Below are 23,642 nucleotides of genomic sequence, written 5' to 3' on the forward strand. Positions count from 1 at the left end.
AAAGCAATAAACTTCTGTTACCAACAAATTAGCAAATTTGTCCTATGCCCAATCAAGCCAAGGATGTACTGTGACTCAATTCTACTTTTCCTTGCAAACTTAACATTTTGGTTTCCTGACTGAAATTTTCTGTATTGAACACTGCTGTTGTGAATTCTGCTCACTTAAACTTGTCACCAAGGTAATGTTATCTAGCTGGCTAGCACAGATGAGGCTGTTAGAATGGGTTTAAAAATGATGAAATTAAATGTATTATCAGTAAAGGTATTGTACTTTTTCTTCAGCAGGTGTGATTAAAACAAACAACACTTTGTAAGTGAATACTTAGTGTAACAAACATAACCATATTAAACTTTACATACAAAAAAATAAGCATATGCATACATATATGGACAAACATGTTTACAGTAAACACATGCTGTCTAGATACTAAATATTATGCAATATCAAATACCATCATTTAATACAATAATACATTACATAAAAATAATATGTATGTATGTATGTATGTATGTAAAAAAATAAAAATAACATAGCAACAAAAAATAAAATTAAAAATCAAACCAGAAAGAACATCTTACTGCTGAGCTCCAAAATGTAAATTTAAGTAATATTGCAACGAGAACACCAATCTCAGTTGGGTGTTTTTAGGGCTGAAGTCTGACTGGGTGGAACTTATTTGCACGATGGGATTCAAATTGAAAGGAGATGGATGGAATTGCCTGATTGTGAGATTTCAGAGGCAGAAAGAAGCCCTTACTCAATCCTCTAGCTGTTTGGTCAGAGCTTTAAAGCCCTTCAGTAAAACATGGCCATTTATTCCCACACAGACACAGAAAGAGGCTTTTACAGATGCTGGGTGGCATGACAGCTCAATGGAAATGAGCACTGAGTGTTCTAAAATGCTAAGCAAGGCTGGCCAATCACAATGCTGCTAAGCCCTGCTCAATAATGAATTTAAATGACCTTTTAACAAATTCTTGAAAAGGCTCAGTACTGAACTTTGTCATTCTGTTTGTACAACCAAACTATGGTACAAATCAACAATTACTTTAATCACACATTTGCATGGATGTTATGGCTCTGTAGCATATGTTCACTCTAAATTGGTTAAGACTTGAAAAGCATAGCTACCTAAGTGTGCCCACATGCTACGGTTTGCTACTGCAAACCCACTGAATTGAGGATGGAAGGGTGTAGAGAGAGAGAGAGAGAGAGAAAAAAAAAGGATGCCGTGCAATAAAAAGTTAAGAAAATACAATTGTTGTATTCAGAAGTAGCTAATATGTTATCCAATGAAAATTTGGTGCAATTGGACCCAATGAGGTGAGTCCAACTACACTTCCGGAAATTCAATTTGAAGTATTCCTGCTTAATTTCCAGTCCAGTCTTCAAAACATATTTTATTCATTACCATCCATCAATCGTTCAGTCTAGCGTGCAAGTGCCCTTAAATGTTCTTTATCTGTGCCACATATTGCATTTTGAGGAAAAACACAGTTTGCCACTCAATAATGACATTTTTACCCTTCAGTGAAAGCTCCATTTCAGTGTGTACGTTAAAAAAAGGCCATTTAATATGCAGTTAAAAAAGGACTAAGGGTTCTCATCTCCCTCTGCTAATGAATACTCTATATCAAGCCTCCAGAACCACCAGAGAACAAAAAATTGAACTCAGCTCTGTATATCTCATTAAAATAAGTGAGTCAGTCATTTTGACATGTGGCACCTTCCACATACCCACAGAAGTGCGTCAGCTGTCAGTTAAGATAAGTATGGAGCTAAACAAGATGCTATTCTGAAACTCAAACAATGAAAGTGATCACTCACAGCGTGTGGTGGAACAACGCTGTTATTAGTGACAGATGAAATTTCCCAAGAAAATTGCTAGGGGAAAAGTGATGAATATTCATTAAAAACAGGGTTTCATTCATTAAAAATGCTGGAACCGGATTAGGTCAGTTGAGAACTGGATCAAAGATTCATTAACGCATTCATAACTGGTTTTGTGAAAATAATAAATTGAATCATTAAAAAAAAAAAATATATATATATTTTATGAATATATATATATAATATATATATATATTATATAAAAAAAAAAATAAAAAATATAAATATATATATATATATTATATATATATATATATATATATATATATATATATATATATATATATATATATATATATATATATATATATATATATATATATATATAAATATAATATAACCAATGATCGTTCAAAAATAAAATAAAACCAATGATCGTTCACACATCAAATTCTCAAACTTCTCTCAAAGTGCAAAAGAGCTTCCTTTTTTGAAGTTTGAATCCTTCACTTGCAATTTCAATCAGCACAGTCTTCAAAGTTTATCCTTTTGTACTCTTTGGGAATGAAGTCACATAGGCTCGGAACAACAACAGAGTGAGTAAATTATTAGACTTTTCATTTTTGTGTGAACTATCCCTTTAAAATAACTACATAAGCTTTTAATCTGGGCTGGAACATTCTAATAGACATAGAGAGTTTTAATGAAGGTCATTAGTTTGCAAACAATAGCCATTACATGAGTGCTGGAGCAGGATGCAGAAGGGATGACACTCTCTCTATCCCTTTGGAGTGGATTTTCTTGAGCTCAGCCAATCCATCACAGAAAAAAAACAACCAAGACAAATATCATTAACCCTAATGGCCCTCAAATATTATATTACATACAGTTAAAATAGAGTGGGGGATTGTTGGAAGGAAACAGAGGCCATAGAGGAAAAAAAACAGAACAAGAACAGATATGAAGTGATGAGAGAGGATAAAACAGGGAAAGATAAGATGACAGCACAGTGAAATGATACATAAACCTTTAAATCTTGTTGCATGCGTTTTCTAACAGCTGTTCACAGTTGGACAATATGATGTGAATGATAGCAGACAGAGAGCTCAGGTTATTGTGGTTGCTGTAAGCTCTTTTAGAATTAATTCCTGGAAATTGAAATGGAATTGAAACTAAGTGTCTGATCACCCCTCCCCACTCAAGGTCACAAGTGTTAGCCGAAATGACACCATGTCCACCTGCCTTAGGCTGATTGATTCAGAGCTTGAGATCTATCCATCCATCCATCCATCCCATCCAGCACTCCCAGATTTATGGATATCAACCAATGAAATCAGGTCATACTTTTCTGTGCAGCTTTATTTATTTTTAAATTGGAGGTTAAATGTAGCTGAATGCCACATTTTCAATAAATTATATCTTTAAAAGTTTGCCACACTTTCCCAACTTCTATACATACGCTCTGAAAGACTTCATGCACTGCTCTCACAGTACAGCAAGTGCAAAATTCGCTGGGATGGTATTGGTCTTCTCCAGTGAATTGGACGAGGGAAGCAGGCTGACCTACATGCAGCAGACCCTATATCCCAGATAGACTGGCAAACCCCGAGGCGGTCATCCTGCCCTCGCCTGCCCACTTTACTGACAAGGCCCAACACGCCAAACTGGGTCGCTGGTGTCGATACAGAGCAGACCTCTCCCTGCGTCTCTCAGCCTGAGGCAGGTTGAGCTGACAAGCTGGGCCCTCTCCGCCAGCATAAGATCATTCCAGAAGGCCTGGGGTTTGAAGGGGTGGGGGTTGGGTGTCCCCACTACAGGCATGGTGTTCTGGGTCAGCAAGAGAGCTGAATGGCCCAAATGATGGTGGAGGCCTGCCAATGGCCATCCACAGTCTCACACATTTAGAAGTGTGTAGTCCACAGACACAAAAAATATACATTACACACTCTAGCACACATAGGTCATAATTCACTAGAGGGTTAGCCTGTGGGTCACATGTATATCTGCATTTAAATAATGTCCCCAGACACTTGACACTTTATGCAACCAGGTCACAAATCACTTAATGTGTCCTACTTTGCATCCAGGCATTACCACAAACTATGGGTGTCATTCACAAAGACATTCACAATCACACTCTCACTATTACACATACACAGTGGCGTATCAAAATGCCAGCCATCGATTGCCCAGGGTGCCGTGCTGTTTAGCACTGCTGTTTAATTCTATGACATCTGCTGTTACAAGCGTGAGATGCAACCATTCTGCAAGCACCTCTTTAAAGTACCTTTCACCTCCTGGCTAACACTGGTTGAAAGCCAACATGCCCAAGGTTTGAGAGAGTGATTACAGGGCCAAGCTTTAAAAGAGCATTACATAGCAACTCTCTTTGTAGAGGAAATGGTTTAAAATGGTGAACCCTATTGTCTTTGAACAGGGACCATTTAGCTCCCACTGCATGACAGGGAAGATATTTTAATCTTGGAAGGAAGGATAAGAGAGAGAGAGAGAAAATGTCCTCACATCACAGGCCCAGCATTGCACAGTACAGAGACTCCCTCTACCGCATCCAGAGGAGGCTTAATCCATCTGAAGAGAGCAACAGCCTTTGGCAGCACACACACTGTGCTGTCCAGTACCCCTCACATGATTCCCTGCAGATGCACACCGGTCAAACAGTATCGGCACTCGCTCACACAAGGTTCAGTCAACAAAGAAGTCTCAATAACAAAGTGTAGGGTCAGACAACACAAATCACTGTGCCTCATCACATCAACTTGAGGGGAGGGGGGTCCCAGCTTGGAATGTGGACGACAAAGTAAAATCATTTATCAATCGGATGGTGTTTATCTGAGAAACAGAAGCAACTGGGTCCAACTCACAGCGGTTCACTTGCAAACTGCAGACAACTAAACAGATCTACAAAATACCAGAACCTTGAAGAGAGAGGGAAAAAGACAGAGAGAGGAGGGTGAGCGAGAGAAAAAGAGAGCAAGAGAGAGCATGCGGGAGAGGAGAGAGAGAGAGAGAGAGAGAGAGAGAGAGAGAGTGAGCGAGAGAGAGCGAGAGAGAGAGAGGAGGGGGCGGACACAGATGAGCTAACGTACTAAAACCAATGCATCAAACCAATGCACTGCTTGGAGTGTGATGCGTCAGCAGTACAATCACGTTTTCATTGAAGGACAAAAAGAAGAGCAGGCATGTAAGCCAGCATCCCGGGTGCCTGCTACTGCACCACTGAGCTTAACAAAAAACATAGATGCACAGTGGCGGAAAGGAGGACTAACCCGGGGCCAGAAAGGTTAAAAAATAAAAAGGAAAGAAAGGAGGCAGCGAAGAAAGATGCTGCCATGGGGAGCCACTTTTCCCTAGCCTCAGTGCTCATCCACCAACTCGAGCCCGACAGCTGTGCCGCTGACAAAGCTGAGAGCTCCAACTCTGCACTGAGCTCAGTGCACTGCAGCGGTATACGGATACTTCTGATCGAAACAACGTCACAGAGAGGGGGGAGAAACACTCTCTCTTTTTCCTCTCATTCCAGGGAGTGAGAGAGCACGCTCGAAAGGAAGAGAGAGCGAAGGAGAACGAGGCAGAGAAAGAGCGTTCTCTCTCCTGTGAAAGTCTTCTTACGGAGCTGCCTCTGTACTGGTACCCACCTTTACACCTTCCCTGGACTCTAATCGTCAACTTCTCATAGATAAATTTAAGGATTATTGGGAAGCATGTAGAAAGAGCCCTGCAGCCTTCGCTGTGTGCAAGCTCGAGTGTACGGAGATGGAACGCGGAGCTACATAAGGAAAGAAATGCGCTAATGACCGCAGTGTCACAGTCTTTTCAGCTGGACAAGGTGCTGACAAATTGAGTGGACAAAACGTACTGAGAGGGAGGGAGATGAACAAAGTAAAGTGAGTGGAAACACTGGAGTGACACTTTTATTCTTTAAACAAAAGCATAGAAGAACATTTGAAAAGACTGGATTTCTCATTCTTATTCCTATCTCTTTCCCCCTCTAACTACCCCTCCCTTTTTTTCCTCCCCCTACTCTGGTTTAGCATGTGTGAGTGGTCCTCTATGGAGACACGGGCATTTAGTAGCAGCATCAAGCGGAGGTATCCAAGGACAAACATCTGTGGATAGTGTGAGAACAAGCGCTTCAATAGGAGCCAAACTGGATTGGTACTTTTCCTAAAGCTCTGAAGCCCTGCAGAGCTGCTACACATCTACTCGGATGCTCCTCTGTGGATTTATTAGGGGCCATTTTGGCATTCATCTCTTGTTTTCTGACAAATGAAAAAAAGAGAAGGCACTGCTTATTCTGGGAATATGGGAATTTGAGGGGGGAAAAATCTATATTGTGATTGCAAAAAATTGGACGTGTAACACCTTTGAGGTAGGTGTTAAGCCTTTCCAACCCTTTTTTATACATAAAATATATTCCCCCGCTTTATTTCATTCATTATTCCTTGGCTTTTCACTTCACCCTTTTTACTCAAGTACTTGTCACTAACCGTTTAGCCTCCAGTTCAGTAAATGGAAAAACAATCTAGAGTGTTGTTTAACCCAGGGTAGGGCTTTATTAGTCAGAGTTGAACCCTCCCCTTCCCCCCGCTTACTACCCCCCTTTCCCCAACCACCATCATCACCCCATACCCCACCCCCCCAGACGATGCTGAATTATGAATGTGCCACATCATGAGTCTCCTGGGGCGGGTAGCTGTGCATCGAGCCAGGAAAGCCGCCCTGCTCTGTGTCCTGTTCTTCATGGTTCAACCGTGCGTGGAGGTGGCGGCCACGGCAGGGCCCCAGGGCTGCCCGACTGATTGCTCCTGCAACAACCAACTCAGCAAGGTGGTGTGCACCAGGCGTGGGCTCACTCGTGTGCCACCAGGTATACCCAGCAACACCCGGCACCTAAACCTGATGGAGAACGCCATAGAGTCTGTGCAGGCCGACTCTTTCCGCAACCTCCATCACTTGGAGATATTGCAGCTGGGCCGCAATGCCATTAGACAGATTGAAGCAGGTGCATTCGGTGGACTGACCAATCTCAATACACTGGAACTATTTGATAACAGGTTGACAGTGGTGCCAAGTGGGGCATTTGAGTATCTGTCCAAGCTGCGAGAGTTGTGGCTGAGAAATAACCCCATTGAAAGCATCCCATCGTACGCATTTAACCGAGTGCCATCCCTAATGAGATTGGATCTGGGTGAACTGAGGAAACTGGAGTACATCTCAGATGGGGCTTTTGAAGGTCTAGTCAACCTCAAGTACCTAAACCTGGGAATGTGCAACATTCGAGGGGAGATGCCCAACCTAACACCTCTGGTTGGGCTGGAGGAGCTGGAAATCTCAGAGAACCTCTTTCCTGAGATTAAACCAGGTTCATTCAGGGGACTATCTTCACTCAAAAAATTATGGATCATGAACTCTCAAATAGGGCTAATTGAGCGTAATGCATTTGATGACCTGGCCTCTTTGGTGGAACTGAATTTGGCCCACAACAATCTAAGCTCACTGCCCCATGACCTCTTTACACCACTGAAATACCTGGTGGAACTTCACCTCCACCACAACCCCTGGAACTGTGGCTGTGACTCACTCTGGCTAGCACGCTGGCTACGCGAGTACATACCCACCAATTCAACATGCTGTGGGCGTTGTCACTCCCCTGCACACATGAGAGGCCGCCAGTTGGTTGAGCTGGACCGGGGTGACACCGGGGCAATGCAGTGCTCTGCCCCTTTTATCGCAGATGCCCCAAGAGACCTGAATATTTCTGCTGAACGTGTGGCAGAACTGCGATGTCAAACAGCATCCATGTCTGCTGTGCGATGGCTCTTACCAAACGGGACGGTTCTAACTCATGCATCAAGCCACCCACGGATAACCGTGCTGAACGATGGGACTTTGAACTTTTCAAACGTGCTAGCAGGTGACACAGGCATGTATACCTGCATGGTGTCCAACACGGCCGGAAATTCCAACGCTTCAGCCTATCTAAACGTAAGTGCAGCTGAGCTCAATACGTCCAACCTCAGCTACTTCACCACAGTCACAGTGGAGGTGCTGAGCCCCAGATCTGAAATGCCCAAGCCCAAAACGACCACAACTACAGCAGGTGCCAGCACCACTACCACGGCCTCGCCATCCATCTTTCAACCAGTTTTCATCTCTACGCCGACAGTCCTGCTACAGAACACCGACACTCCAAGTCGCCCATCTGTTGTACCTGGCTCAAAAGTGACGACAGGAAAGCCGCCCAACCCAGCCAGTACCAGTCTGGATGAGGTGATGAAGACAACAAAGATCATTATTGGTTGTTTCGTGGCAGTAACCTTGCTAGCAGCAATTATGCTAATTGTATTTTATAAATTACGAAAGCGGCATCAGCAGAGGAGCACAGTGGCTGCAGACAGTACTGTGGAGATTATTCCAGTAAAGGAAGAATTGCCACCACTGGCATCTGCTGCCAATTTAGCAGGGCAGGGGGCACTGACTCTACCAGAGATAAGGGACCATAGCAGTATTTATAAACTGGATTACAACACCCTCAAATCTGACTACAGCTACAAACCAAAACTAGAATACAGTATCCATAAACCCAAGGAAGATTTCAGCATCCATAAACTTAAGTCAGACTACAACACCTACAAATTTAAAACAGACTATATGTACCAACCTACTCTGGAATACGACCCTCACAAATTGACAGACTATTCACACAGGTCATTGTCGGATTACCACATACGCAAAAAACCTGAGCAGAGCCCTTACAAACATGGATATAGTACTCACAAACCTGACTACAAATCTCATACTCCTAAACCAGATTTCAGCCCATTCGAACCAAAGTACGGTGTTCCAAAATCCAAAACGGACTACAATATGCCCAAGCCCAAATCCGATTATAGCCCCTCCAATTCAGACTGCAGCCTTTTCAAACCTGACTACAGTGCTTTCAAGGCAGAGTACAAACAACTCAAAGCAGAATGTGTCAGTTGTGACTTCAGCCCTCACAAGTCCAAAATGGATTACAGTCCGCACAAGGTGGACTGCAGCCCACATAAGATCAACTACAGCACCCTAAAGCCCAAATACAACACTTACAAGCCACCAGGCCACAGTGCCAAGTGGACAGAAAGCAACAGCATTGGAAATTCTTTGCCTCGAATCTTGCCCAGTGCTACCACAGGTACTCCTGAGGTCCTTGTTATAAAAACTCACACCAAGGAAAAAGTACAAGAGACTCAGATATAGTCTGGCCCACAACAAATCAGAACCTCAGTCAAATGACCCTCTCTCCCCTCTATAAGCCCTCACCTGAGCATAAAAACATGCAATAGAATGCACAAAAGAGAGAGAAAAAAAGAGACAGGAACTACTTTTTTTTTTTTTTTTTGTACAGCGTGCAATTCTTAAAGACTGATTCTTGTTGTACATGCTTATAAATAAATATATATGGAAAAACTGAAACTACCATCGGCTGGTAATAGAGAAGCAGATTATATATAAAAAAATAAATAAATTGAAACTATTTTTTACCTTATAACTCCTATTTAAAAGATGAGTTGTTTTAAAATGCTGTACTGAATTTAAGAAATGAGGGTAGTCTTGTTTAAAAGGGCATTCTGTGTGATTTCTAAACAATGCTACAGAGAATGCAGTGAGGAAAAAAAAAAAAACCTTTATACTGAGAAGTCTTTCTTTTAAAAAACAGAACAGAAAAAGGTCAGTGTTGATCTTTGCAGGTTTATCTTGTAAAAGCACCATGAATTTGTACTGTGCCAAATGTTAAAAAAATGCAATAAAAGGATTTTTGGAAGAAAAAAAAAAAAGAACCACCATTTAGATTTTTTTTTTCTCTCTTGATGTACGGTTGCGATCAGCCAAATGCTTTAGACACTGCAGTAGAACTCACTGCAGTTCTGCTTTAACCCTCGGAGTGCTGGGTGCCACTCAAGTCTAAAAGGCTGGGCAGAGGCTGCTTTTCTCCCTTTTTCTTTTTACTTTGTATGCTTTTCAGTGCTGCAGTGTCTTAACTGAGCTTATATAATTTATTGGTGAATTGTTATTTTGCATCACAAGAGATGGCTGGATAAAAAAAAATTACACATTTCACTGCCTTATTACCAAAGTTCTGCTATTAGTGTCAGGTAAACATGATCGCAAGGCTGTTGCATGTTGTTGTTTGGACAATTGCTGCTTGCAGAAGGATTCAGCATACATTAAAAAGACCGAGGTCTGCACAAAAGAGCTGGCCTGGCTTTGCTTTTAGCACTTTAGAACGGTCTGGTCAAAAAGAAGTGGCTGTTAAGCAATTTGAAAAACATTTAGAGTGAAGCATCCATTTCTTTATAACTCATTTTTACAGGGACTGAGTGATATACTGTATGTAGATAAAACATGACGCACATAAAAATTCTGAGACATCTTGATAAAACAAAATTCTGAATTTCTTGTATTGTATCACTAGCAATTTCCTATGTACATTGCAAGGCAATGCATTAGACAGTTGACATCACACAGATGGGCAGTGAGATTCTGTATGCTCATAAGAGGTTGGTCGTGACATATCGCACAGGCTCTTAAGCTTTGACTGCGACGTGTACATTATCGTGTTCCTCGTTCTGCAAGGCTCTTTTGATTGTCAGCAAGTGCTTTCTACCTTGGCTAATTGAAATGCAAGAATAAGAAAATGAATTATAGAAAAAAATAGGTCATAAATTGATGGCATATTAGAGGGTAATAAAATATAATACATGTTTGCATTGCAGGGCATATTGGCTAAGTGCATGCAGGCTGTCTAGGAGATTAAAGCTGATTACATGATAATTGATCCAGCTCACACAGACACACACCCTTCACATAAAGTTGGGACATCTGGCCACAGTGAGACCCAGTACCTACTGTACGCCTAGACAAATATGCAAGCACACACACAAAACAAAAATGAATCTGGCATTAGGTTGTGCAGCTCCCCAGTTAAGACCAGTTTCACACTGTTTGCATATGCATTATTAAAAAAGAAAGTCAATGGGTCAAAGTATTTCTGTATATAATGTCTTTATCAGTAATTCTGGCTGTCTGTCAAAGTAGGGTAGGGTACGTTCGCACCACAGATTCCGGTTCAGTGATAGTTTTGGGGTATTACGGCCAACTACAGATCTGTAAAATACAACTACGCAACCATTTTTATTCAAACACCAACTGACGGCAATATTAAAAGCAAAGGCGCAATAGCCACAGTCACATAAACGGATCTTAATGATGAAGTGTGTACTTTCAGAGACACTAGAGGCATCAAATGGAATCAATGATTTATGATTTTTTTTGTCTTGCTTTCAATCTCCCAATGTTTGACCGATATGGTTGAGGAATAAACTTATATTGTTTCTGCACATTTATCATGGGTATGAAAAGTATTAACCCTCACCCCTCTCCCAAAAAATCAAATGAATAAATAATCTAGTTATTGCCTGCCCTTAAAGTTTTTGGTTTACCTAATATATATATATTTAGGTAGAGCATTTTCATCACAACATATTTCACAGGTTATAACCCTTGTTCTGGTGTCGTCACAAACAAAGCCTTTGTTTCTGCAATAAAATTAAAAACTGCAATTACAGCCAGTGAGCTGCCGTTTATACAGTCTACTGTCAGAGCTATAATTGCCAGTCTGGTTTTAATGGAGCATTGTATAGGACTGAAGTGGATCCTTGAGTAAGCAGCATATAAGAGCAGAGAAAGAGAATAAAGAAAGAGAGCACATTCTGCTGAAAGGTTTGAGGACCCTTCATGCTCTTCAGCCCACTGGTGAGAGAAAGCGACCCGCATTCACCAAACTAGGCTGCAGTGTGGCTCATGAGGCGGACATTCACAATAATATATCTGCTCAAACACAAGAGGGAATAATAGAGAGGATGCTGTTATGAAATGACATGGAAGAGAAGCATAGGGTTAGGTCGGTGAAAACGTTTTCAACATATCAATCACGAGCCAAAACAATTGCTGGTGAAATATTGCATATAAAACAAGCAAGTGTGTGAATCAAATAAGAATGAGATTTAGACAGCAGAGGACTAGGAAGAGCAAACACGCAGCAGTATGAAAGAGAGGGATCTTAGAGTGAAAGCATGTGGCAAGACTGCCAACTAGAGCTGAAGATAGGAAGATTACAGCTATGACGAATGGGCTGTACCAGTGTGGGTCTAAAAATTGGGGCATTAATAAAGTATAGGTGTTATGTAGGCAGTCGGGCCAGTGATGGACCACCCAGAAATGAAGGACTAGATGGGGTCAGAAACCTGGCTTACACCTTGCAGGGAGGGTATGACTCCTTTATGGTGCCGTTAATGGTGAGAACATTAACAGTTTATTTCTGTCCCCCACACATTAAGGATGTGTTTTATTTATTAGGGTAATTAAAAGTGACAGACCAGTATATTTCACCTAGGCTGATCAAATGGCTTAATCATTATTCTATCTATAACCAAGCTCTACTTGGCTAAAGATGGGATGGTTTCGATTCACTAAAAATAATTGTTTCAAAAGAATCGTTAATTTGAGAATCATACTAAGCTGGTCACAGATTCAGTTAAAATGTTGTTTATAAAATCAGTTTTTAATTCCCAGGCCTATCAGGTGCCAAAGGTATTGAAAGTGAACAGTAGTAATAGTATAAGCTCCAAAATCTACAAACAGAATATAACAACAGATAATATATATTATACAATCATTTCTTTTTTTAATTTTTATTAAGAAAAAATAATAAACATTAGCTCTAATTCAGATACAGATTATCAGCCCATGCATTTCCTGGAAACCAAACTCATGACTTTGACATTGCTAAAGCCGTCCTAGTTGAGCCACAACTGATCATTTCTGACAATCCATGTTTATTTATAATCTGTCTCGTACATGTTTACTGCTTGGTTTACTGTGATTTATATGGTAATGTTTGTACATTCTTCCCTTATTTACTAAAACAGCCCTTGTACAAAAGCTAACAGAGCGTTTGTCATTGTCTGACCTTCTCGTTGGCGGTCCCAGGAGAGCTCCTAAACAGATGTTAACTGGCGGCACTTCTGTCTTGGCCCCAGTTCTGGCCGAAAATAAAAGTAGCTGCTTTATGAAGGCCACCGAAGGCCCTTAAATGAAAGACAGCACAGTTAATCACTGTTTTGTTAGGTTTTGTTCTGTTTGTACCCTTGTCCATAAAGGGGGAGAAGAGGGTCCAATTACCCATAAAGTAAACACAGGAAAGAGCAGTGCTGGAGTACCAAATCACCCGTCATTAATGCAGATGCCACTGTCTATGGTTAATCGCCAGTGCACAGATTTGTTAACCTCTGAGCTGGCATACTAAAGCACACTAGCACTTAAAAGAAGGAAACACAAAGGCATAGATGCTCTGTATCTTCACAAAGTCACAAATCAATATCTCTTTGGACAAATAATATTCACTTCGCATAAAGCTTCGCATAAAATCATTATGTTAGCCTGAAGACCAAAAACACAGAACAAGGGTTCTCAGTAGACAATGCAGGTAGTAAAACTGTTGGCACGCACACACCAGCACAGCCCTTGGTGAGTGTTTAAAGTAGGAATCTATTGGAGTTCCATATGCCCCTCCCCATGGCACATTTGCATATCTCTTCTGTGCCGTTTCACATGCCTCTGGTGTCGTATGGGTTTTGGGAGGTAGCTGGTGCCAGTCTGTTCTATTTTAACTTCATGCAAATGGCAGTATCGTGAGGAAGAATTGTGCCCCCTCCGTACTTGAAAATGTTTAAAACGCGACCCAGAGGGCATGTGCTTCAGACGCAGGATGCAGGGTCGAGCACAAGCACTGCAGCAAAACGACTCCATTTGGTGCACTTTGCATTTTTTTCCACACAGCTCATGCGACTTCAAAAGGGAGAAATTAAACAACGTGGCTGCCTAAGACAGTGGTTATCAAACCCCCTCTGATTCAATATGGCAAGGTGGCATAAGCACATAGCTTCCAGCAAAAAGAAAAGAAAGATAAGAGGAGGAGGGGGTAGAAAGTGAGAAAAGGCATTGGGAAAAATTTGGGCCATTTGAAATGCTGTCTCTAGCACGTTTTACGTTAATTTGTTCCTGCAAATGATTTGTTTGTCTTTAAAAACTGAAAAATTAGGAAACTACCATTCCTCCAAACATTTTTACCCACAATCTGTGTGTGCCAAATGTATTTCACCTACATTTTTCAATCAATGATTGAGAATGCAACGAATGAAGGAATATTAACCAGGCTGGTGCATCATGAGATTTGTAGTTATTCAAAAGCTATAATTTTATTTTTCTCTTATTTATTGTCACCATTTAGGAAGCTATTGCACTGTGCATAATTGCTTAAGTGTAAATGCATTATTCAAGGTGATGGATTCAAATCCAATATATTTAGATACAGTGAGAGCAGTTATACAATTCTCAGGCGGTTTTATGACCAGGCAGGCAGTCTCTAGTTTTTAATGGACCCACATAAATGCTTTTCGAAAAACAGAGGAGAAAAAAATGAAAATAGACTCTCTAAATGAGATTGTTTGAGAAACACAAATGCGTATTCAAATCTTTTATAAAAGTCTTAAAAAGCAAGGCTCCGCAAAAATGTAGTTTCTGATGAACAGAACCGTAAAACACACCGAACAATGCAAAATGGAGAATGTAAACAACAGAGAAAGTGTTTATCAGGCCAACATGCTGAGAGCAGCAAAGCTTGTTTTATGCTGCTGTCATTCAAGAAACAAATGTTTTGTACAAAGAACAGACAGTATTCAATAAACATAAGTAGACCAAGAGTCACGACAAAAGTTGTGTACTGTAATTCACTGCATTTGATGAACTTCTCGATTATGTACTATATAATTAATTATGTACTATAAGCCTGTATGACTTTCTACAGTATGAATTCACTATGGATGTACTCTAATTAGCTCTAATCAACTGTTGCCATTGATCAGCATCTGTCAGTGAAATGTGAATTAGCATTTAAACTTTGTACTTTAGCTACTCCATAAAAGATACCCCCTAAACGTACACACGCACACACACACAAAAAAAAATAACAATAGAAAGAGACATCCTTACTTTTAGTAAAAAAAAAAAAAAAAAAAAAAATCAGATTTCGTAGAACATAGATTAGCTGCATCCAGCAAGGTTTTTTTTTTTTTTTTTTAGATACAAGTGAATTTCATATAATCATTCCTCTTTCAAGTGGATAGCAGCTGTGCTTTATACCCATTATCTAGAGAGCAAAAAGCTCCCTGGTGTGTTGCCAAGATGGCCACCAAGAGATCTAACTTTGCTTCTGGTGATCGACAGACATTAAAACGACATTTATGTTCATCTCTTTGCTCAGAGCTCTCAGAATGGGCTTCCTCCGGCAATGCTACAGGGAAAATTGAAAACATATATAGTGCATCCTTGCATCAGCATTACTAGACTCTAAAAGTTCAGAGAGAAAACTCATAGTGCCTACCTGTCAATAAAAATAAGTGAAAATCGTTTAAAACCCACAGTCTTTTTAGGAAAGGAAAAAAGAAAAATGTTACCAAAAGGGGGCGCCTCTTAAGATGAACATCAGTACAAGCTTGTTTACATTCACCTGTGACATGCTAATTAAAGGAAAGTGTGGTAAAGTAGTAGACACTCTGACACGAGCCATGTCTCTGAAGCAGGTCATATTTCAGAACGCTCTGAAAGGCACATGCTCTAATCAGCAGGCATTTCCCTGAAGGAAGCGGCGCACAAATGCAGCCCAGGGCAGCCTGACATTTCCTTGCTGATGGAGGTTAGCACCTGCTAAATCAACTCAGGTGACAGCACGGCGAGCGGTGGCGGCTTCGTTTCTAGATGCGAGCGATGATACCAGGAGTGCTGGACACAGAGTAGATTAATACAGCCGTAAATCCAAGCAAGCATCCTAGAGGATTCTGAGAAATGGAAAAGATGCACTTGATGCATAGACTATGCCAAAAAGGGGTAATGCTAAAACTATTTCACATATTAAGACGGCTAGGATGTTAGCAAAACTCTGTAAGAACACAAACTTGACTTAGCGTTAGCTCAAATCCCATAGTTCTCCTGCCGAACTTAAACATCAAGAGCTTAGCCCCCAGGCCTGTGGCGCAAGACGCATCCGGTGCCAGGTTTAGCGTACTGCGCTGGCAGACGGCGCAAGTCTTGTGCATAAGACGCTTGATTAACTTTGGGCATCTCGCTGGCATGCCGCAGGGGTGAATCGAGCAGCCCCGGCACATGGCTCACCTCGCAATTCCATTGGCACGAGCCACACAAACGTATCTATATCATGACAAACACAGCTATTAGCAGCCCGTTAGAAGTGCAGAAAAGACAAAGCCACAGAGGCAAATGTACCTGAGGGGACAAACTTAAAGGACTGGAAGCTAACTAAATCACTTTAAAGAGGTGGAAAAGAACAGGGCGGCCAAATTCCAGCCGATTCCTGGCACAGGAATACATTCAAGAAACACAATAAAAAGGGAAAAAAAAAAAAAAACGATTGCATTCTTCTGGCCAAATGCTACACCCAGTGAGCATCTTGCTGTCAGTGTGCACTCTGCAGTTAAGACGGCTTTCTCTGAACTTCCCTGCTCAGGCGTGAAAAAGCTCCATTTCAGAGTTCTGGCTGGTGGAGCCACAAATGCACACGCTCCTAATGCTCTCATTAGTGTAATTGAGCAAAAATGTCAGCATAGCTGCAGCTATTTCCATTTTATTTTTTTTTAAGTTGTGCAGAACTCATTTATAGGCACAAACGGGAACACAAATGATGAGAAGTCTTTCAAAAACGCTAACATGCTTTTTTTTTGTGAACGCATTTGTGTGAAACCTGTTTTCTTTGTTGAGCACTTTAAGAGGCAGATGCTTTTGCCATTAATACTTGTATTATTATCGTGCTACACGCTGCACGCTACAGCGCTAACAGACTCATCCAAACGCACAAGCAAGCAGAACAGGGAACTGTTTGGATTGGATTAACAACCGTTATGATCTAGACCATATGGTATCTCTTTTTTGCCAATTACCCTTGATGCCTTTTGCACCATCAGTCAATAGTGCTGCTGGAGGTTTATGGCTTCAGTTATCAGAAAGTAATGTGTAATGTTGGGTCAGCCATCTTGTTAATGTGACTTCACACAGCTCTTGTTCTGCCTAAAGGGAGAGCTATGAGACCATTACGGGCTTAGATATACATTTATACAGGACAAAAGTAATTGAACAATCTGTGACAAACTTATCAGCTGCATTCCATTAACAAAGCCACATTGACCCAGACACTTCACTACAAACACACTCCACTGAACTCTGTGCCACGATTCTGCATACACTACATTACTATCATATTTGTATTATGGATGTTTCAGCTGAATTCAAAACTATTATTGAGTATATTGTATTATAATGTAACAAAATCTAAAGCAAACTAATATAATATTCAGCATCAGTTCATTTTATGCAAAATGTGCATACCTAGAACAGAAATACATCAGATGTTATTACAATATAATATATAATTTCAACATCAACAAATTCAATATCACACAAATAACTATTGTTTTTACAGAATTCAAAAATATTTCTGATTATAGTGTTATCTATTATATATCTAACAGAGTATTATATTGTATTATCATTATCGATTAATTTTATAACATACTTCAATATCAATGTCTAAAATATCAACAGAAATATCAGTATCCATCTATAAAAATAAAAAATATATAAAAAACACCAACTGTGATATGTATGTCTGAAACAAATAAAAAAAAAATGAAAAAAAATTAAAAAAAATTGTAAATATAAAAAATATATATGCATGGATCTAATGTGAAAACTGTACATTTATGGCATTCAGCTTTTAATGTTGTATCAGTTTTATATATATGGATCTAATATGAAAACTGTACATTTATGGCATTCAGCTTTTAATGTTGTATCAGTTTTCCCAAAATCTTTGTTAAAAATTATTTAATTTTATTTTAAAGTCTACCATGGTTGGGGCGGGTTCTAAATTTATACAGATGCTATTTGTTTTATATTAATATTTCCAGTAACAAATATAAAAAAGTAACAAATATATAAATATAAATAAAAAAACAGGCTTAATTTTTTAAAAGTATAAATTAATCAAAAAAAAAAAATTGACTGAATTTCTAGGGCATTAACAATTTGGATAGTATTTTTGCCGTGAGGCTCAAAAATGAATTTCTGACACTGAATAAAGGGATAAATTAATCTTTTCTTCCTACACTATTAGGAGAAAAAAATCAACCCGATTTGAAGCTCTATAGAAGGATTCTGTCCAGCTTGCCCTTCTTCGAGCCACATGGGGGAACGCTGACGTTGCGAGGAAGATTAGGCGCTCTCCTCTGGGCTGTCAGGGTGTCCTGTCTGCCAGAAGAGGTCAGGTATTGTGCTGGAGTAAGCTACTGCAGGATTACACTCCCAGAGCTGATTCCTGAGGATAGAAAGGCCCCGGGGCCCCACAGCAGGGACTAGAACCTCACACACACACCTAAAAAAACACAACACACACTCGCTTCTTTTTGTACACCCTCTAATTAGCTAGAAAAGTTGGAATACCCATGAGCGAGCACACATGGGGAATTAAGATACTGCCGGAATGAAGGAGAGGAAAAGGGATGGGAGACGGGATCAAAGGAGAGGAGGAGCAGGAGATGCAGAGTGAAACGAGGAGAGAATGCAATGGTGTTGATCAAACATGGGAGGGGAAGTGGAAGGTTGGCTTGAGGAAATCTGTGTGCGAGTGTGTGCGTGATGACAGCTGTCGAGTGTGAATGGGCCAAAGGAGAGACCAGGATGAGGCTCCCATGGCAACCAACAACCTGATTGTCATGGGAACCACTCGATTTGGCACTACACGCTCCTATAAACCTTCCACCTTTGGCTGTTCATCACATAAACACATTTACACACATATAAACAAGCAATAACCCAACAGATCTCTAGTGGATAACGGCCCCTTCACACACGACAGCACCTTTCAGAAAGGCATAATATCTCAATTCTCCTTACAACGAGGAGGAATCACCCCAGGTTTTCACACTCACCCACTGAATGTGGTGAATAAAACTCCTAACCACAATAACACGGCTCGATATCATTGATTAAAAGATTACGCTTGCATTGCATTAATGCGAGCCACTGGAAAAGAGAAAGACAGTGAGATGAGAGGACAGAAATGGTGAGGGGCGTTACATCAACACGGCGGTGCTGTTTAATTCCCTCAGCAATTACGACAATTATCACTTTGTTCTGTCACTCCATCTGAGGCTCGAGCTAAAGACTGTCTTGGAAAAGCCGGAGAGGAGTGAGGAGTGAAGGACTGAGAACAATAAAGCTGCTATGAGTGTGTGTGTGTGTGACCCGACTCAGTAAAGTCATGTCATAAAGCAGCTGAGAACAGCGGGCACACAACATGGCCGTCTGGATTACAGCACTGAATCAGTTTAGCAGCCTTATAAAACACAAGCGCACAAACACGTATGACTAGCTACAGGGCCACGGGTCGAGGGCAGGGGTGTGAATAAAGACTAACTAAATCTCTTTCCATCTCAAGACCACTTCACTTCAGGAAGCTGCTCAGAGCTGGAGCTCTGAAAGGGGTCACGACAAAAGTGGCTCTGTTACAAAACCAAATAAGTTGCCCACCTAGACAGCATTTCTGAGATTCATGGTAGGGCTGCACAATTAATCGAATTTCTAATGCCACAATTACGTAATCGTAATTGCGTAAAGAATTAAACGTTCAAAGTACACTTATGTTATTCTGCGTGCTCCTGCGTTTTTTTTCTTTCTACATGTTATCTTAATGGTCTTTCCATTATTTTAGTTTTAGTATAACATTATAATACCATTAATATTTTACTTATTTATAATTTAAAGAAGAAACCAATCCAATGAATAGTTGACATTTGAGGCTCAATACTATAGAAAAGCACTAGAAGTTTTTCAGTTAGTGTTTTCACGTTGTTTATTTTCATATAAAAATATGGCATGCTGCATCAAACAATGGTATAAACATCATTTAATGTAAATTGTGATAATCGCAATTAATAATTGCAATTACAATTTCAAGGGAATAATCGACAATTATAAAAACCCAAGAAAGTGAAACACTAATTAATAAGTATGTGAACTGTGAAATATTTTATAACAGAACACACCCTAACTTTATCTAAAGGCCAATTTATACTTCTGCGTCGGGTGCGCGTAGTAGGTACGGCGTAGCATACGCATTGACGTGTACCATACGTCGTACCCTTCGCCGTACCCTGACGTGCACCTCCTCAAAAATTTAACTACGCGTCGCGACGACGCGGACTGCAAGATCTGTGATTGGTCGGCTTGGTAGTATCACGTTTCCTCCTACGCATTTCCGGAATGATTTCTGCACTCTGGACCGCCCGCCATTTTTAAATTCCGAACTTCAGTGAAGAGCCAACATGGAAATGGACCAAGTGACCGAGCGATTAATTGAAGAAGTGAGGAAATACAGCCATCTGTATGACTCCTCTTGGGAGATTACAAAGACTGCGGAGTGCATGTAAACACAGTGGACCTGCTCGCGTCAACTAGCGTTTCGGCGGTGTAACTGCAGAGCAAAAACAGACATACGCAGAAGTATAAATGCTCACGACGGGGTCGCCTAATGTGAACTGTGAAATATTTTATAACAGAACACACCCTAACTTTAATAGGTTTGGGTTTCTAAGTAAGTGAAATACTGTGTACTAAGTATGTGAACTGTGAAATATTTTATAACAGAACACACCCTAACTTAAATAGGTTTGGGTTTGTACTATTATTTATAAATATTTTACTTTTTTATTTTTAAGAAATTGATACTTTTAATTAGTAAAGATGCATGAAATCGATCCAAAGTGACATGACAGTGAACTCATGCAGCACAACTGATAAGAAGTGTTACCAAATAAGCATATTAGAATAATTTCTGATGGAAAAAAGACACTAAAAACACAAAATTAATTATTATTAGTTATTGAAAATATTATTTGAAAATCACAGAATTAATTATTATTAGTTATTGTAATTATGATATTAGTTGTGTTAATTGTAACAATTTCACAACTTTACAGTTTTACTGCATTTTTGTTTAAATAGAGACTTTCAATCAATCAATAATCCCAAACTTTTTAATAGTATTGTAATAAGCAATATTTATATTTGCCATAGAAATGCAACATTTTTATATTTACAATGCTATTCAATGTATATCACTTTTCCAGGCCTATAAAAACTGATAATTCCATGTTTTCCAAGACCATGGGAAACTTGTATGAAATAAATTAATTGCCATATAAATAAAACAGAAAGCCCTTATTGGGTGAAATGAGCCCTGAGACAGGAAGTTTAAGGGGAAATGGTATTGAGGTCATGGTGACAATACTAGGGTAAAGAAAAAGAAGCAATGAAAAACAGATCACAATGAACTGTATACCCATGGCCTCTTTAACAAAAAAAGACAAAGGGTGTGTGCGCATGTATGCGAGTATATGGAGTTGGGCTCTCTTGGAAGGGCATTTCCTTTGTTTGGAAGGACACAGAGGGATTTGACTGCTGGCACCTGGAAACGCTAAAGAAAAGAGGACAGATCTACACACAGCTACTGGAGTTTTACTGAACGCTGATGAATACAGTAACAACTAATTATTCTAACAGTAGTCTTTAGAGTCACCATATTTAAATAGAAATTATGGATGCTAGTTAATAAGCAATGGTAAACAAATAGCTTTTTAGGCAATGTTTTGGTTACTGTTTTTGGCAATACATAATTTCTAAAATCTTGCCAATAGCAAATGTGGTAATGTAATGCCTCTTAAAGGGATAGTTCATCAAATTCAAGCTGGTTTATATAATGGCAGTGAACAGTGACTAGGTAGTATGTACTTTTTTTTTTGTGGTCAAATATTTCAATTTTGTGGTCAAATATTTATGAAATACAGTACCGTGCACTACAATCTAAATAAAATAAAGAAAGAAAAATAAAGACAAACATTCTACATGGACAAAAATTGGTGCAGAAACAATTTTCCCTCAAACTGCGGGAAATTTCACAATTAATTACAAAGAAACAGCAAGGAACAGATTGAATAAGATGTTCACTTTAAAATAAAAAGTCTGTTTAAAAATCTTAATAAATAAAATAAAACTGTACAATAGATCAAATTCTAACCCCTTTCAGCAAATGTACACTGAAAAGGAAAAAACACTTTTATCCAAAGATCTCGTGATGGAGGACCACACTTCTTCGAGCTCTATGCCCTTCTGCTTCTTCATCCAGCACACACACACACAACGGTGAGTGTTTCTTTTGCAACAGGGGCCTCTGCGAAAGTCACCAGTGTCTCATTTGCACGGCCAGCAGCCTTAGGACACAGCTCTCTCTCCATGGAAGAGGTAATAACAGCATTTTAATTTGCTTCTATTTTAGCAAGGGAAAAAAATAGCTGGGAGGCTAATTGTGTGCACACTGCATTGAGTTTAGGCTCAGTCGAGGGCTGTGTGCCCTCTGCAGGAAACATTCACCTCATCTCACACTGCCATGAAACTACATTTCCAGATCACGGCGCTCAGAAATGCAGGTACATGGGAAGAGATGTAATACATCATACAATCGTACAAGCAAGGATCCCAAACACATAACATGAATTTGCATTTTCCCCACACATAACTCTGTGTCTAAGCTCTGTGTATTTCCATAGACCTCAACATTATTTCATATTTTAGTCAATTTGTGGTCCTCCCCCATGTAATTTCATGTAAATAAATAAATGCACATACGTATGAAATTAAAGGATGTATATATGTTTCTACTCTCAAAATGATCACTGTTAAGTAAAACTAAAACTATTAAAAATCTAACTAAAATAGAGCTGAAATGGACAAAAAAATATTCAATGAAAAACAAACTTGAACGAAAAATAAATAAAAAGATAGTACTAAAATTACTAAAACTAAAACAAATAAATTAAAGCTAAATAAAAATATACTTAAAAAAAATGACAAAAGTACATAAATTACTAACTTAACTGAAAATGAAAACTGAGAGCTAATTCGAAATTTGTATAAATACGAATACAAAACTGCCACAAAAAACAAATTAAGAGGACATCACATAGTTAGAAAGAGAAAACCAGAAAGGAACATAAAAAAATCTGCCAAGCACAAAGAAAAAGTGAGAAATGGTTGCAAGACTCTTCTTTATAACAGTCCTCAATTCAAAAGACGACAAAATGTCACACTCACAAGGGGGTCAGAGAGAGAGAGAGAGAGAGAGAGAGGCTTTCACTTCAGCAGAGAGCCAAGAGTGAACACATCTCTTCCTTTCAGTCTCTCTCTCGCCATCCAGTCACTTAGCAACAAACTAGCGACTTGAAAAACCCTGCAAACTTCTCGTACAGTGAACACTGAGCCAATGCATGAACAGGCAAACAAAAGCAAGAAAAAGAAATAAGTGAGAGAGGGAGGGAGGGGAAAAGGAAGCGAAGGACAAATTAACAAAATGGGTATTTAAAAATGGCGAGTTCATTCACACCAGGGCAGAGATGTGCCTAAAACTCTCAGACTGTGGAACTGAGATGGAGTTACAGAGAGATGAGGGAGAGAAACACGAAAAAAAGATTCAGAGTTATTCACAGCATAAAAGCTTTCTCTCAAATAAAATGAGAAAAAAAGAGGAGGAGGGAGCGAGTTTAACTGAAAGATTGGCAGAGAGC

The 23,642-nt window shown here is 39.7% G+C and overlaps 2 protein-coding genes across 2 annotated transcripts in view; one reads left to right on the forward strand and one right to left on the reverse strand.

Annotated features, from left to right (window-relative positions):
* The window catches only part of LOC109096473 (staphylococcal nuclease domain-containing protein 1), a 151,878-nt gene that overhangs the window by 67,695 nt on the left and 60,541 nt on the right, over positions 1-23,642 (reverse strand). The window lies entirely within an intron of this gene.
* On the forward strand, positions 4,956-9,671 carry LOC109096962 (leucine-rich repeat-containing protein 4-like). The gene is made up of 2 exons (XM_042741487.1): positions 4,956-5,738; positions 5,886-9,671. The coding sequence occupies exon 2, from the start codon at positions 6,514-6,516 to the stop codon at positions 9,091-9,093; it is 2,580 nt and encodes an 859-aa protein (XP_042597421.1). The 5' UTR covers positions 4,956-5,738; positions 5,886-6,513; the 3' UTR covers positions 9,094-9,671.

The sequence above is a fragment of the Cyprinus carpio genome, chromosome A4 (assembly GCF_018340385.1).
Source record: "Cyprinus carpio isolate SPL01 chromosome A4, ASM1834038v1, whole genome shotgun sequence".
Taxonomy (NCBI): Eukaryota; Metazoa; Chordata; class Actinopteri; order Cypriniformes; family Cyprinidae; genus Cyprinus; species Cyprinus carpio.

What these genes read in the sequence shown, in the direction of transcription:
- LOC109096962 (XM_042741487.1), top strand. Translation starts at nt 6,514, where the DNA reads ATGTGCCACATCATGAGTCTCCTGGGGCGGGTAGCTGTGCATCGAGCC.